The following is a 12,168-nucleotide window of genomic DNA, read 5'->3' as shown; positions in this document are numbered from 1 at the left end:
CAATCTTAGTCTTCTTAAGGTAATTTCTAAAAACCATAAAATCCACCTGGATTTGAGCTCTTCCATGCCCTCCTGAGATGAAGAGTACTTCCTCCTATCAGCAAGATGTGTATGTGTTCAATATCTGTATCAGTACCAATAAAACCAGTTTAGAGGTGTGTATCACTTCATGTATTAGTGACATACAAACATGTATTTTCTTTAAAGATGGAAAAGATCAAATACAGCTAACAGGTTTGCCTTCCTATAAACCTTTCTTTTTCAGAAAAGGTCGGTTCACTCCTCAAAGAGAATTTTAAGCCTTTCAAGCAATTCACAGTAACCCTCACAAGATATCTTGCAAGTTTTAGTCTGAAGTAGAAATAACACCTCTAAGAAAAAACTTAAGTACCTTAAACCCATTGAAATACGATCGTAAAGGTCTGCCAAATGGATTCTTCAGCCAAGGTTCAGTCTTTTTAAGGAACTGGTAATCACTTTGGAACATTTATTAAATAAATAAATGCCTTGGGCCGCAAGCATGCCCAAAACAGAAGCACTTTACACTAAGCAATTTCCTTTACTTTCCTAAAGTCTGTTCAGGAGGGGAATATTTTCAGCTCCTGGAATAGTTTTCAATGCTGGTTTGAGTGTTGGATGTGTCATGGAGTCATTTTCTCTGCACGCCCGGGCTATGTGTGGATTGAAATTATTTCTGTTGCACATCCTGGCCAGAACAACATGATGGCCAGAATAAAGTAATGCCTTGATTCTCTAACAGTAAAAATGTTGTTGGAAGGTTTTTGTTTTTCCCGCAGTTTTGGTGACAATCTCACCTTCCATTAATATACCAAAATATATCGGGGGACTCGAAAGCATTAAAGACATGAACCCTTTAGTGCCTTGTACCTGAGAGGTTTAAGCTGTGCCGGAGGTGAGAGTAGTAACGCACCGAACCCTGCCAGCCTTCAGCCCGGGGGACAACATCTGCCCTGGCCTGGAAACCCAGCCAGGAGCCATCGCAAGAGTTTAGAAGCCATTTATACTTTAAATGCCATTTGTGCCAGAGGTGGGTGCACGCTCGGGGAACTCCCAGCGTCCCAACGAACTAGACTGTCACAGCGGCCTGGGGCGGGAGCGGCGGAGCCGCGCCTTACCGGGGGGTGCGGGCCTCACGCTGGGGGCAGAAGGCGGTCGGGCTGGTGCCGGCAGGAACACGGCCCCGCACGCCCCGAGCCCGCACGCTCCCGGCCCCGCAGGCGCCGCCGCTCCCAGCCACGGGGCGATGGAAGCACAGACACACGGCCGCCTCAGGAGCAGGCGGGGGGCGGGGCCTGGCGCGGTGAGGCCGCCAGAGGGCGCCACTGCGCGGACGGGGCGGCAGCTCGCGGGCTCGCGGCGCGCGCAGGTGCCGCGGGGCCGGACGGTGCCCGGCATTGACCGCCCGGCCCCGCTCCGGACACTCCGGCCCCGCTCCGGACACTCCGGCCCCGCTCCGGACACTCCGGCCCCGCTCTGGACACTCCGGCCCGCCCGGCCCTCCCCTCTCGGGCAGGGAGCGGGGCTGCACAGACAAGGTAAGGGCGCGAGGCCGACTCCCGTCCCGCCGGCTGCGCGGTTGGGTTCCCCGTGCTGTGTCCGTCCCGTCCCCTCCCGTCCCTTCCGTGGCGTGGGCGTTGTCCCTCTGTCCCCGCATCCCACGGCGGAGCGCGCGCGTCGCTCGTCCGCCGGCAGAGCCCTGCGGCAGCGTGGGACAGGCCCGGGCATGTCCCGGGAGCCGCCGCTTGCGCGGCCCCTCCGTGCCCCGCACAATCTGGGCTGCGGGGCCGGGGGTGCCTCGGGGCTGGGGCGCTCCGTGCGTGTGCCCGGGCTGCTGCATCTTGGCTGTAGAGTTTGTGAGGCTTTTGGTGAGTTTTCCGCGTTTTAGCTGTTTGATTGGCTGGCGTTGTTTCTCGTGGCAGATGATCGATACCCTGGCGAGCGGCGAGGCTCGGGACCTGCTGCTCCAGCTCCCCGCAATGCTGGAGCTGGAGCTGCGGGCTCAGCCCCGGGCCGCCGGCCTCAGGCTGCTCGAGGCTGCCCACGACAATGGCCTGCGAATGACCGCACGGCTGCGAGACTTCGAAGTGAAAGATCTCCTCAGCTTAACTCAGTTCTTTGGCTTCCACACTGAGACGTTCTCGTTAGCTGTGAATTTCTTAGATAGATTCTTATCAAAAATGAAGGTAAGGCTTTTTATAGTATAAGCTGCCAGCCTAGTTCCTCTTCGAAGCTAGAATGTCTTGGGTTTAGAAAAAGGTTAAGCTCGTTCCAGAGATTCTTGATTGCACAATTAAAAATTGGTGTTCTCCGTTCAGATTTTGGTATTGTTAAGAAAGGTGTTTCCTCTGGAGAAGGAAGAACTAAAGGATGCCCGGGGGCTGGGAAACACAGGACGTGTTTACGAGTTAGACCAAGACAGACTGCCTGTCCTGTTGCATAGATACAAGAACATCTTAAATTACTTCTTCTTAACTGCCTTTTCAACCTGTCAATAAGCCTTGTGTATATCAAGATGCTGTCGAACACTTAAAATCTGGTCAAACATTAGTTAGCACTCCATTCTCCCGTGCAGATGTGACATGCTGACCAGGCCATTTTTAATTGTCTAACAAGATAGGATTTACACTGTACAATTTGGACAAGAACAAAAGCTTGTTTTCCTTGTGTGTTCAGGCAAAAATGAGAAAGCTAGATGAAATGGATGGGAAAATGATGATTTCAAAGACTTCTGAATCCAGAATAAGCAGTAAAAATGGGGACTGCATTGTCTATGGATTAAATAAGACAATTAATATATACACGTGTGCATATATATACTTAAAAAAGAGTTAGAAATCCCCATTTTTCACTATCACCTAGTATGTACAACATATTAAGTCCTAAAAGGTTCTTATTAGGCTGTTTTAGAACCTCATTAGCAAAACAGTTCTACCTCAATCAAAATTGCTCTGCAGTCTTGCTTTTTAGATGAATGAGATGCAACTTATGGTGTGGGACTGTTTTCTGGTTTGGTTAAATAAATATAAGAATATATGATGAAAGACTTAGTTTTCAATCTCCAAAACACAAAACAACCCCCTGCCCCCCCCCCCCCAATAACTTTTTCCTGAAATAGATCTGTGCCTACAGTTTGATACTTCATGTGGTAATAGTTGATCAGAGGCCTACTTCTTTGAAAATAACAACAGTTCACTTTTCTTTAGGTACAGCCTAAACACTTGGGCTGTGTTGGACTCAGCTGCTTCTACTTGGCTGTGAAGGCATCAGAAGAAGAGAGAAATGTGCCCTTAGCCACTGACTTAATTCGAATAAGCCAGTATAGGTTCACTGTTTCAGATATGATGAGAATGGAGAAAATCATATTGGAGAAATTGTGTTGGAAAATCAAAGCTACAACAGCCTTCCAATTTCTACAGCTCTATCATTCATTCATTCATGAGAATTTAAGCTGTGAAAGGTACAATAACTGATACTGATTTTGCTATAACTGCCTATGATCGGGAAATGTAGAATGTAGAAAAATAAGCAGGGAAGTTGCTTGAGTAATTGACCTTTCTGTACTTCAAAAATCCCACAAACTTTCCCCCTTGCTGGTAATTGTCATAAATGTGAGTATCTGTGGTTTAGTATTATTGTAATTTTAAATATTGTTTGCATAAATTGAGTATTGCTCTCTGAGCCGAAAACCAAACTTGCTCAATAATGATGGTATAATAAATCTCTACTTACGCTGCAGTGAAGTATTGCCTCATTGTAAAGATTGCAAAATCTGGCTCAAGAAAGATTCCTTTTGCTAGTAAGCACTGAAATTCCTTGTTAAGCCTGCTTTGATAATGCAACTCTCCCCAGTGTAACACAAGATTTATTTTTGGCATTGGGACTGCCAAAACTGAACACCTGTTTGAATGTAACCCTAGAACTTCTGGGACAAATGAGGCCTTTGTTTAGATAATTAACATTCTTGCTGCTTCTCTGAGTTTCCAGAGTGATGCTGCCTTGATCAATCTTGCATTCCTCTAGATTCACTCATCTGTTTTTATTACAGGGGAAAATACCTTAATTTTGAGAGACTTGAGACACAGCTAAAGGCCTGTCACTGCAGAATCATGTTTTCTAAAGCCAAGGTAAACATCTTGAAAGTTCAAAAAAAAATTAACTGCTGAAACTTAACAAAGCAGTGTTTAAAAACATTTTCTCTCTCTCCAGCCTTCTGTCTTGGCACTGTCTATTATGGCACTAGAGATAGAAGAACAAAAACTGCTGGAGTTGACAGAGGCATTGGAATTTCTGCAATTACATTCCAAGGTATGTGCAGATAAAATTTCAGGGGAGGATGGAAGAAAAACGCATGGAAAGGTCTACACAATGGGGAAGGGACAGGTGCATTGGCAAATTGGTTTCTTTTGTGGCTTTCTTGTGGTTTTTTTTGGTTTTTTGTCATTTGGCCTGGGATATTTGGCTGCCTGTCTTGTTGAAGAAGCTGAAAGTACATGTATAAAGTAAAGATCTAATTAGTTATTAACATATGCCATTCTGTCTTGTTATGTAGATAAATAACAGAGAATTGACCTTCTGGAAGGAGCTGGTGTTAAAGTGCCTTATGGAATATTCCTCAAGCAAGTGTTCCAAACCAAATGTGCAGAAATTAAAATGGATTGTGTCTGGACGTACAGCTCGGCAGCTTAAACATAGCTACTACAGAATAACACACCTTCCTACCATTCCAGAGACCACCTCATAATAGGTAACTCCTTGTAAAATCAACTTCTGATCTTGTAAAATCAACTTCTGATAATGTAGAAGTAAAGTTAGCTTGTAACTACCTGCAGGTTCCTTATAGGTTACCTCCTGGAATCATGTAATGTAAGTGTAGTAGGCCTGTTCTTGTGTTCATGCTTAAGCCAGTGCTGTACCTAAAGAAGTGACAACCTAATTAATGTATGAACATTGGAGAAAGAACTGATATGTGTTGTGGTAGCAGAAATGTTCTACAGACAAATTATCTCATTCACACTAAAATGTGGAGTAAAGCTGGGAAAAAGGGGAAAAAAAACTTGCCTTGCTCCTATCCCAAGAAGAAAACCAGCCTGTTAGAATGAGTTTCTTGTAATTGTTCACTTAAGCCACTTACAAGACAGTTTTATGCAGTTTTAGTTGTATAACTGTTTAGTCAAGGCTAAAATCTGTAATTCAGTTATTCCTTTACTTCAGTTACTGTTTTACTCTGCAAAAATGGTGAACTACTTCCTTACCTAGACTTTACTTCCAGAGGCTACACATTTTTCTATAACCACTGTCTTCCTGTTGTCTTGTTGTATTAAGATCTCATGCTTTGTTTGGCTCTTGTAGAAAGCACTTCAGTTGACTGGTTGGTTTGGATTTTTTTACAGGAATACAATAAAATAAGAAGACCATCCTGTGACCTTGTCAACAGGCACACAAATATTTGAGAAACAGTCTGAACCATGATCTTAATAATGAAGAACTCAACTCATGGAAAGAATATGTAACATTTCAGACTAAAGATCCTTCCAGCAAATACCAGTTCTTTCAATGATGAATACAACAGTATGTGGTGTCAGTTTTCAGTCTTACTTGGTAGACTGTTTCCTAGTCAGTGAAATAACAATCCCAATACAAGGAATTTTAACACCTTATAGTTTGTAGAGCAGCTTGTGTAATCTAACCTTGGTTTACAGTAACTGCAGGTGCTGAATTAGATACTAATTTTTAAAACCTGGTTCACTTTCTGGGGAGTATGCAATACTAGGAAAATCTTACGTGCAATAATGCAGTGCTGCAGTGTGTTAAGAAATGAAAGACTAATCCCACTCAATATTGACGACAACAGCAAATACCTGCCAGCTTACCTGGTGTGCTTGTTTGGGCAGTACCTTGTGTCCACGTGTTCCTGCTGGGATGGGCACTGGCCTCCTACCGCAGTCACATTAAACATTAGCCTATGTGATACCCACTGAACATGTCGAGTAGGCAGAGCAGGAGAAAAGAGAAACTTTACTGTGTTCCTTTAAAAAAGGCAGTCACTAAGCATCAGTAACTGCAGTATTTTGTAAGAGCTGTGGTTTACAGCCACAAGTTGCCACAAGTTATCTCATAGAGTGTAAAAACTTTGTGATACCTAATGAAGACTAAGCAAAAGAACTGGGTCACATGCCCTAAATCTGGCTTTAGTTTTCCAGAGTTTTGCTGTACTAAAAGCTGATGCTGAAAAGGCACATTGTTACAAGTACAGTAGGAGCAGGGCTAGTTCCCCATCTTGGCCTTTGTTTAGGAGCAATCTAGTTGAGAAACTTTGAAGATTGCTTCAACTCTGATCTCTTTAATGGTAAGCTTTGTAAAACACAACTGTTTATTCTGAAGACCAGGTCAGTATTTGAGGCATATCATGCTTCTAGTGCTAACAAGGAAGTGAATGATAAGAATACTATTGTATGTTAGATAAAAAGAGGGTCTGGGAGAGTGTTGCTAATGTCCTCTTGAATTCTGCATCACTGTGGGGCAGGGGCTGTTGGCAACAGGCTGTTAAACCTGATTGTCATATGGACTGATTGAGTGGAGAAGGAGAGATCAGAGTGTGGGATGAGGTGTTAGCCAGCCAACCCTTTCCTGTAATGGTACCAGCTGAGGTGGAAACCATTCTTTGCATATCTCAAACTAGTTAAAGCTTTCACAGTCACAGGAGACTCTGTACCAAAGCTCTCTACTGGACAAATCTAGTCTTCTCATGAGCTCATGGGAGTGATTGCACTGCAAAACGTGTAACTGGGTATTGCACCTGCCAGTGCTGCCTGGGCATTGTGCTGACCTGTGCAAAGTGATTCAAAGGTGTGGTCAGGCTACTGGGAGAGGATGCAATGTGCAATTCTCATTGTCCTGTCTCAATATTAAGATATGTACCTTTAAATTAAACATTGAAATGTGCTTAACTAAGTAGCTTTCTTGTCTGTTATGAAACATCTTAGTAGGAAGCCTATAAACATGATTTATACCTGGAGAGTACCTGGAGAAAAATTTCCAGGCAGGAGGTAGGATATAATGGATATTTTTTTTCCAATTTATTTTTATAAGGAGCAGCTAGACAACCACATGAGAAAATGTTAAGTATCTTAAGATATCTGTTCTTCAACAGTGAATGGGTCAGAATGGGTCAGGCTGGAAGGGACTATGGGTGGGATCAGCTGGTCCCACCTCCCTGCTCAAGCAGGGTCATCCCAGAATACATGACCATAGGATTTCATCCAGACATTTCTTGATTAACCCCAGTAAGTCCAAACTGTCTCTGGGAAACCTGTTCCTGTGCACAGTCACTGCACAGGGAAGAACATCTTCCTCATGCCCAGGTGGAACTTCCTCGGCATCAGTTTGTGCCCATTGTCTCTTGTCCTGTTGCTGGGCTCTACAGAGCAGAGCCTGGTCCCTGCTCTGAGCCCTCCCTGCAGACAGGGACGGACAAGGATGAGGTCCCCTCAGCTGTTTCTCCTCTCGAGGCTGAACAGCCCCAGCTCCCAGAGCCTTTCCTTGTAGGGATGTCCTCCCTTCCACAGCCTCCACAGCCTCTGCTGGACTCATTCCAGGAGTTCCATGTCCCTCCTGTCCTGAGGAGCCCAACTGGACACAGCACTCCAGATGTGGCCTCATCAGGGCTGAAGAGAGGGGCAGGATCACCTCCCTGACCTTCTGGCAATGTTCTTCCTGATTCACCCCAGGATACCATTGGCCTTCTTGTCCCCCAGGGCACTGCTGGCTCAGGGACAGCTCAATGTCCACCAGGACCCCAAGGTCCTTCTCCACAGAGCTGTCCTCCAGCAGATCAGCCCCAGCCTGATGCATGGGGAGATGCCTTCCCAAGTGTAGATAAGCACGAATAAGATATCCTTGCATAAAGACAAGTGGCAGATTTATAACTGATTGGTTTACTATGGTGTTCCTAAAAAAAAAAACCACCCAAGCAAAACATTCTGCTCAAAGACGTTACTTTTTTATGTACACCTTCCTCTATAGTTTGTGCCTTAGTATTACAAAGTTAGCACAGCTTATAAATCAGCTGGTAACATTTTGTCTTCATTCTGCTGGAAAAGATCTTCTTTCTCTTCACTGAAGTAATTACTTTTGTGAACAATCCATTGAAGAGATCACTGAAGTCTTCAATAGTTACATGATTCCAGTCCTTAACTGTAAAATGTAATTTGCCTAAAGCATCACATACAAAAAGTTTACTTTTCAAGACTAGAAAAGTCTGGTCCTCCTTTGCTGTAGTTTCCAGAAATTTCTGCCCCACTGAAGTCAAATCCAGGGTTCTGATGGAGGTAAAATTAAAAATTGTTTAGAATAAAAATGCTTTAAAAAATCTCAGCCCACAAACAAAAACCCTAAAATGCTTCTTGTTAATATTCTGCCATTGTTAACAAGAACATGTAACAACCAACTTGTCAAACATTTATCACAGCACTGAAATTCTCGGAAAATGTGTCAACAAACTTTGAATTGCCATAGTTTGGTTGCCTACTGCTGAAGTGACTTTGTAATGCTGTTCTTGACTTGGCAAGCAGATCTCCCAGAAAAGAAGTATTACGGAAAGTTTAAGAGATCTGGCTTTTGGTGTCCTTTGGAATTGCCTTTTGAAAATCTACGTACATGCCCTGATGGATAACAAGGTTCATAAAACTGCTGTTCTCTTTTGCAGTACATAGCGTGCTGATTCAGCTGCTAAGTAAAATGATGTAATTCTACAACTCTGCAGACATGTACAGGAATAGTTGTCTGCTAAAGGTATAGCAAAACAATTTAAGCACTTTTAGTGAAAGTGCAAGGAAACATCTTTCCCAGCTAACTATTCTACTCCATCTTACGTTATAAACAAGCATATCCAGTAGTTTGATGTTCAAACTTTACTGTAAATATGGCTATGTCATAATTCTAGATAATAGTAGAAGTTGTGTGTAGCCTAAAAAGTGAAGACTTGTTAGGAAGATGAAGTAAAACAGAATAGCCTCTCTAAACTCACCTGAACTTTTCACAAACCTTACAGACAGAGTGCAGACAGAATAATCTCTTCAAAGCCCAGTAATAAAACCTTGTAAGCATTTTATAGATATTGAACTAAATCATGTATTTCCATTGCATTTGCTCAGCTTTCCTGGCCATAACCTCTGTGTGCTAACAAAAAATATAAGGAGTAATTATGGTCCTTTAACTTACTTCTCTTTGGAATCGCTCCAGTGTAAGTTTCCTTTGCATCTGGTCCTGCACCCAAGGATCAGCAGCATATTCATTTTCTAACAGAGATGTCCAACAATTTCCAGCGTCTCTATTTGTCTTCATTAGAACAATTCGTATCAGCTGCCTGTCTTCTGTTGAATGAAAAAACATAGAACAACCTTTAAACTCAGTCCTACGTGCTGGTTCTTTTCTTGGTTTGGTGAATTCACCATTAACAAGCACAAGATGTGAAGTAATTTAAATTCTTAATGCCAATGCCAATCTGGTTCTTGATAAATAAATAAACATCAATAAGAAAAAAAAGGCTAAAGCAAAGACAGCCTGTACTGTCATCTCTCCCCTTCTGGCCTGTGAAATGCTAAAGCTGTTTTAAGGGATTAAAACACAGATCGTAAGTACTTCTATTGCAAACATAGAGGTTCACAACAGAGAAAAGATTTAATCTATTAATACAGACAACTCTGCTAAGGCAATAATGAAAAATTTGAGGTCAGGCTTTACAGAGAGTTATTACCAACAGAAGCTAGAACTAAGTTTTAGCAACATATGAACAGATGATTATTTAAAAACTGTGTATGCCCATAGAGAATATATTGGAAGCATGTTTCAAAGTAAATGTGCAGGGTATTTAGTTCTACTGAAGTGAATAAATACAGCATTAGAAGTGTATTTTGAAGATCATTCATATACTGAAAAAGACTGGGCTTCACTTCACAATGTGTGTTAACACTTCTAGTTTAAGGATTGATTGATTATTTAGTAATTTAAAATAAATATTGACTGGAAAAGAAAATCCTTCATAGGAAAACAATGAGAGGCACAGTCCATAAATATGATTGCCAAACCCCAAAATATTCTGAATACTTTACAGTGTTTATGATACAATGGCCAGATACATTTTTTCCTCATTATATATATATATACACCTTAGTGTGATTTTTAAATTTCTTTCTGATTCTCTTGCACTGTAGATTTTGACACTCATTCAAAAAATGTAATGCATAAAAAGTAATAATTATGGAGATTCATAGGCCACACAACTGTACCGTAACTGTTTACCTTTAAATGAAGATTTACAAAAAACTTCTCACTATATGAAGATGTTTGTAACCCATCGATTATGACCTTCCAGGATGTGGCATTTTCTCATTAACCTTAGTCTCAAGTGCTTTTGTAATACCTCAGTTCCTTAATCCTGCAATAACGATTGCCTTTTTACAAAGTTATGAACAGGGAAGACAGTAATCTTTCCCATTGATAAAGAGGGGGTAAACTATTCTGCAGTGTCTATTGGAAAGTTTTACTGCCTTTATATCACTTCAGATGTAGGTTATTACCTAAGGTCCATGTTCCTTCATCAGTTACTGTAGAGTCAAAAAGCTTACCCTGCAAAAGATAGGTACAATATTAAAAATCCGTAAAACGTCTTCAGCATCTAGTTCACATTGTTATGAAGTTTTACTCACAACTTAACCACCTTCTATTCTGCTGAAAATGAACAGAGTGATCTGGCCCTACAAATACAGACTTGCATGTAGCCTTGTCAAAGAATATAATTGCTTGTTATGCAATTTTTAAAAAAATGAAGCATTTAATATCTGTCATTGTTTCAGTATCTGGAGTCATTGAAAAGGCTTGTGTTTCTCAGCAGGTAATGCCATTTTTAATAATCTTGTCATGAAAATGCAAGTGTTTTTGCCAGGAGTAACATCTAGCTCTGGTGCAGGATACAGACAGTATGAGCAGTTCATTATAAATGTGAAAGTAAATCTGTCTTTAGGCTGGGTTTTTTTTTGGCTTTCTGGAGCAATTGAAGCTGTGCACTGAAATGCTGCCCACATCCACGTTAAAATCCATGTGAATTTGTATCTTTATTTTTCATAGAATCACAGAATGGTTTGGGTTGGAAGGGACCTTGAAGTTCATCTCATTCCAGCTCCCTGCCATGGGCCAGGACACCTTCCACTATCCCAGGTTGTTCCAAGCTCTGCCCAACCCAGCCTTGAACACTTCCAGAGATGGGGCATCCACAGCTCCTCTGGGGAACCTGTGCCAGGGCTTCACTCATTTCTTCCTAACATCCAGTATAACACTGTCTTCTGACTATTTAAAGCCCTTCCCCCTTGTCCCATCACTACATGTAAGAACTCCCTCTCCAGCTCTCTTTCCATGTACTGGAGTACATGCACCATCTGAAAAACCTCGTGCAGGTTTTCCAAGGAATGTCATTTTTAATGTATCAAACCTGGGATAAAGAACAGCCACCACAGGGCACAGGTGTGCAAACCTTCTCCCAGGCGACTAATGACAGCACATGATGACACAGTCTAAGCTGTGCCAGGGCAAGTCTGGGTTGGACATCAGGAAGAAATTTCACAGAAACTGTGATTAGACATTGGATCGGGCTGCCCAGGGAGGTGGCGGAGTCACAGTCCCTGGAGGGGACTGTGTTTAAGGAAAGCCCACGGTCGGTTGACACAGTCGCTCATAGGCTGGACTCGATGATTTCAAAGGTATTTTATAACCGAACTGAGCCCGTGCCCCCCCGGCGCCTCGCGGCCTCCGCGTCGAGCGCGGCCGCCGGCCCGTTCCCCCCGGGCTGCCCGCGGTACCTGCAGCAGCTCCTGCCCGCGCACGGCCAGCGCGATGTGCCGGCTCCGCAGGCTGCAGCGCACGTCCTTGGCACGGGTGCCCGGCGGGACGCGCACCTCGATGAACACCTCCTCCAGCGTCTGGTACCAGCGGCCCCAGGGCGTTCCGCAGGGCACCACCCCGCTGCGCTCCTCGAACGGAGCCGACATGGGACACGACGGCAGCGCTCCGCTCGGCGATCCGCACCGAACCGCACAGACAGTCCCGCACAGCGGCCCGGCCCGCTCCGCCCCGCTCCGCTCCGCGATCCCGGCT

General features: G+C 43.5%; 2 protein-coding genes across 2 annotated transcripts; one reads left to right on the top strand and one right to left on the bottom strand.

Moving 5' to 3' along the window:
* Positions 1–1,358: 1,358 nt before the first annotated feature.
* Positions 1,359–6,968, top strand: CCNG1 (cyclin G1). The gene is made up of 7 exons (XM_042025423.1): positions 1,359–1,556; positions 1,941–2,204; positions 3,225–3,478; positions 4,067–4,145; positions 4,228–4,326; positions 4,571–4,765; positions 5,412–6,968. Exons 2-6 carry the CDS (start codon positions 1,941–1,943, stop codon positions 4,760–4,762), a joined length of 888 nt encoding a protein of 295 aa, XP_041881357.1. The 5' UTR covers positions 1,359–1,556; the 3' UTR covers positions 4,763–4,765; positions 5,412–6,968.
* A 1,030-nt stretch (positions 6,969–7,998) lies between these two features.
* NUDCD2 (NudC domain containing 2) lies at positions 7,999–12,162 on the bottom strand. The gene is made up of 4 exons (XM_042025424.1): positions 11,874–12,162; positions 10,599–10,647; positions 9,241–9,392; positions 7,999–8,339 (listed from the first exon to the last, which is right to left on the bottom strand). The coding sequence occupies exons 1-4, from the start codon at positions 12,060–12,062 to the stop codon at positions 8,256–8,258; spliced, it is 474 nt and encodes a 157-aa protein (XP_041881358.1). The 5' UTR covers positions 12,063–12,162; the 3' UTR covers positions 7,999–8,255.
* Positions 12,163–12,168: the final 6 nt, after the last annotated feature.

This window comes from Corvus kubaryi, unplaced genomic scaffold (assembly GCF_017639235.1).
Source record: "Corvus kubaryi isolate FWS band 111438036 unplaced genomic scaffold, C.kubaryi_AGA036_p1.0 37270, whole genome shotgun sequence".
In the NCBI taxonomy this organism is placed as follows: Eukaryota; Metazoa; Chordata; class Aves; order Passeriformes; family Corvidae; genus Corvus; species Corvus kubaryi.
Note: the sequence above shows the minus strand (reverse complement) of the source record. Positions and strands in the feature narration are given on the sequence as shown.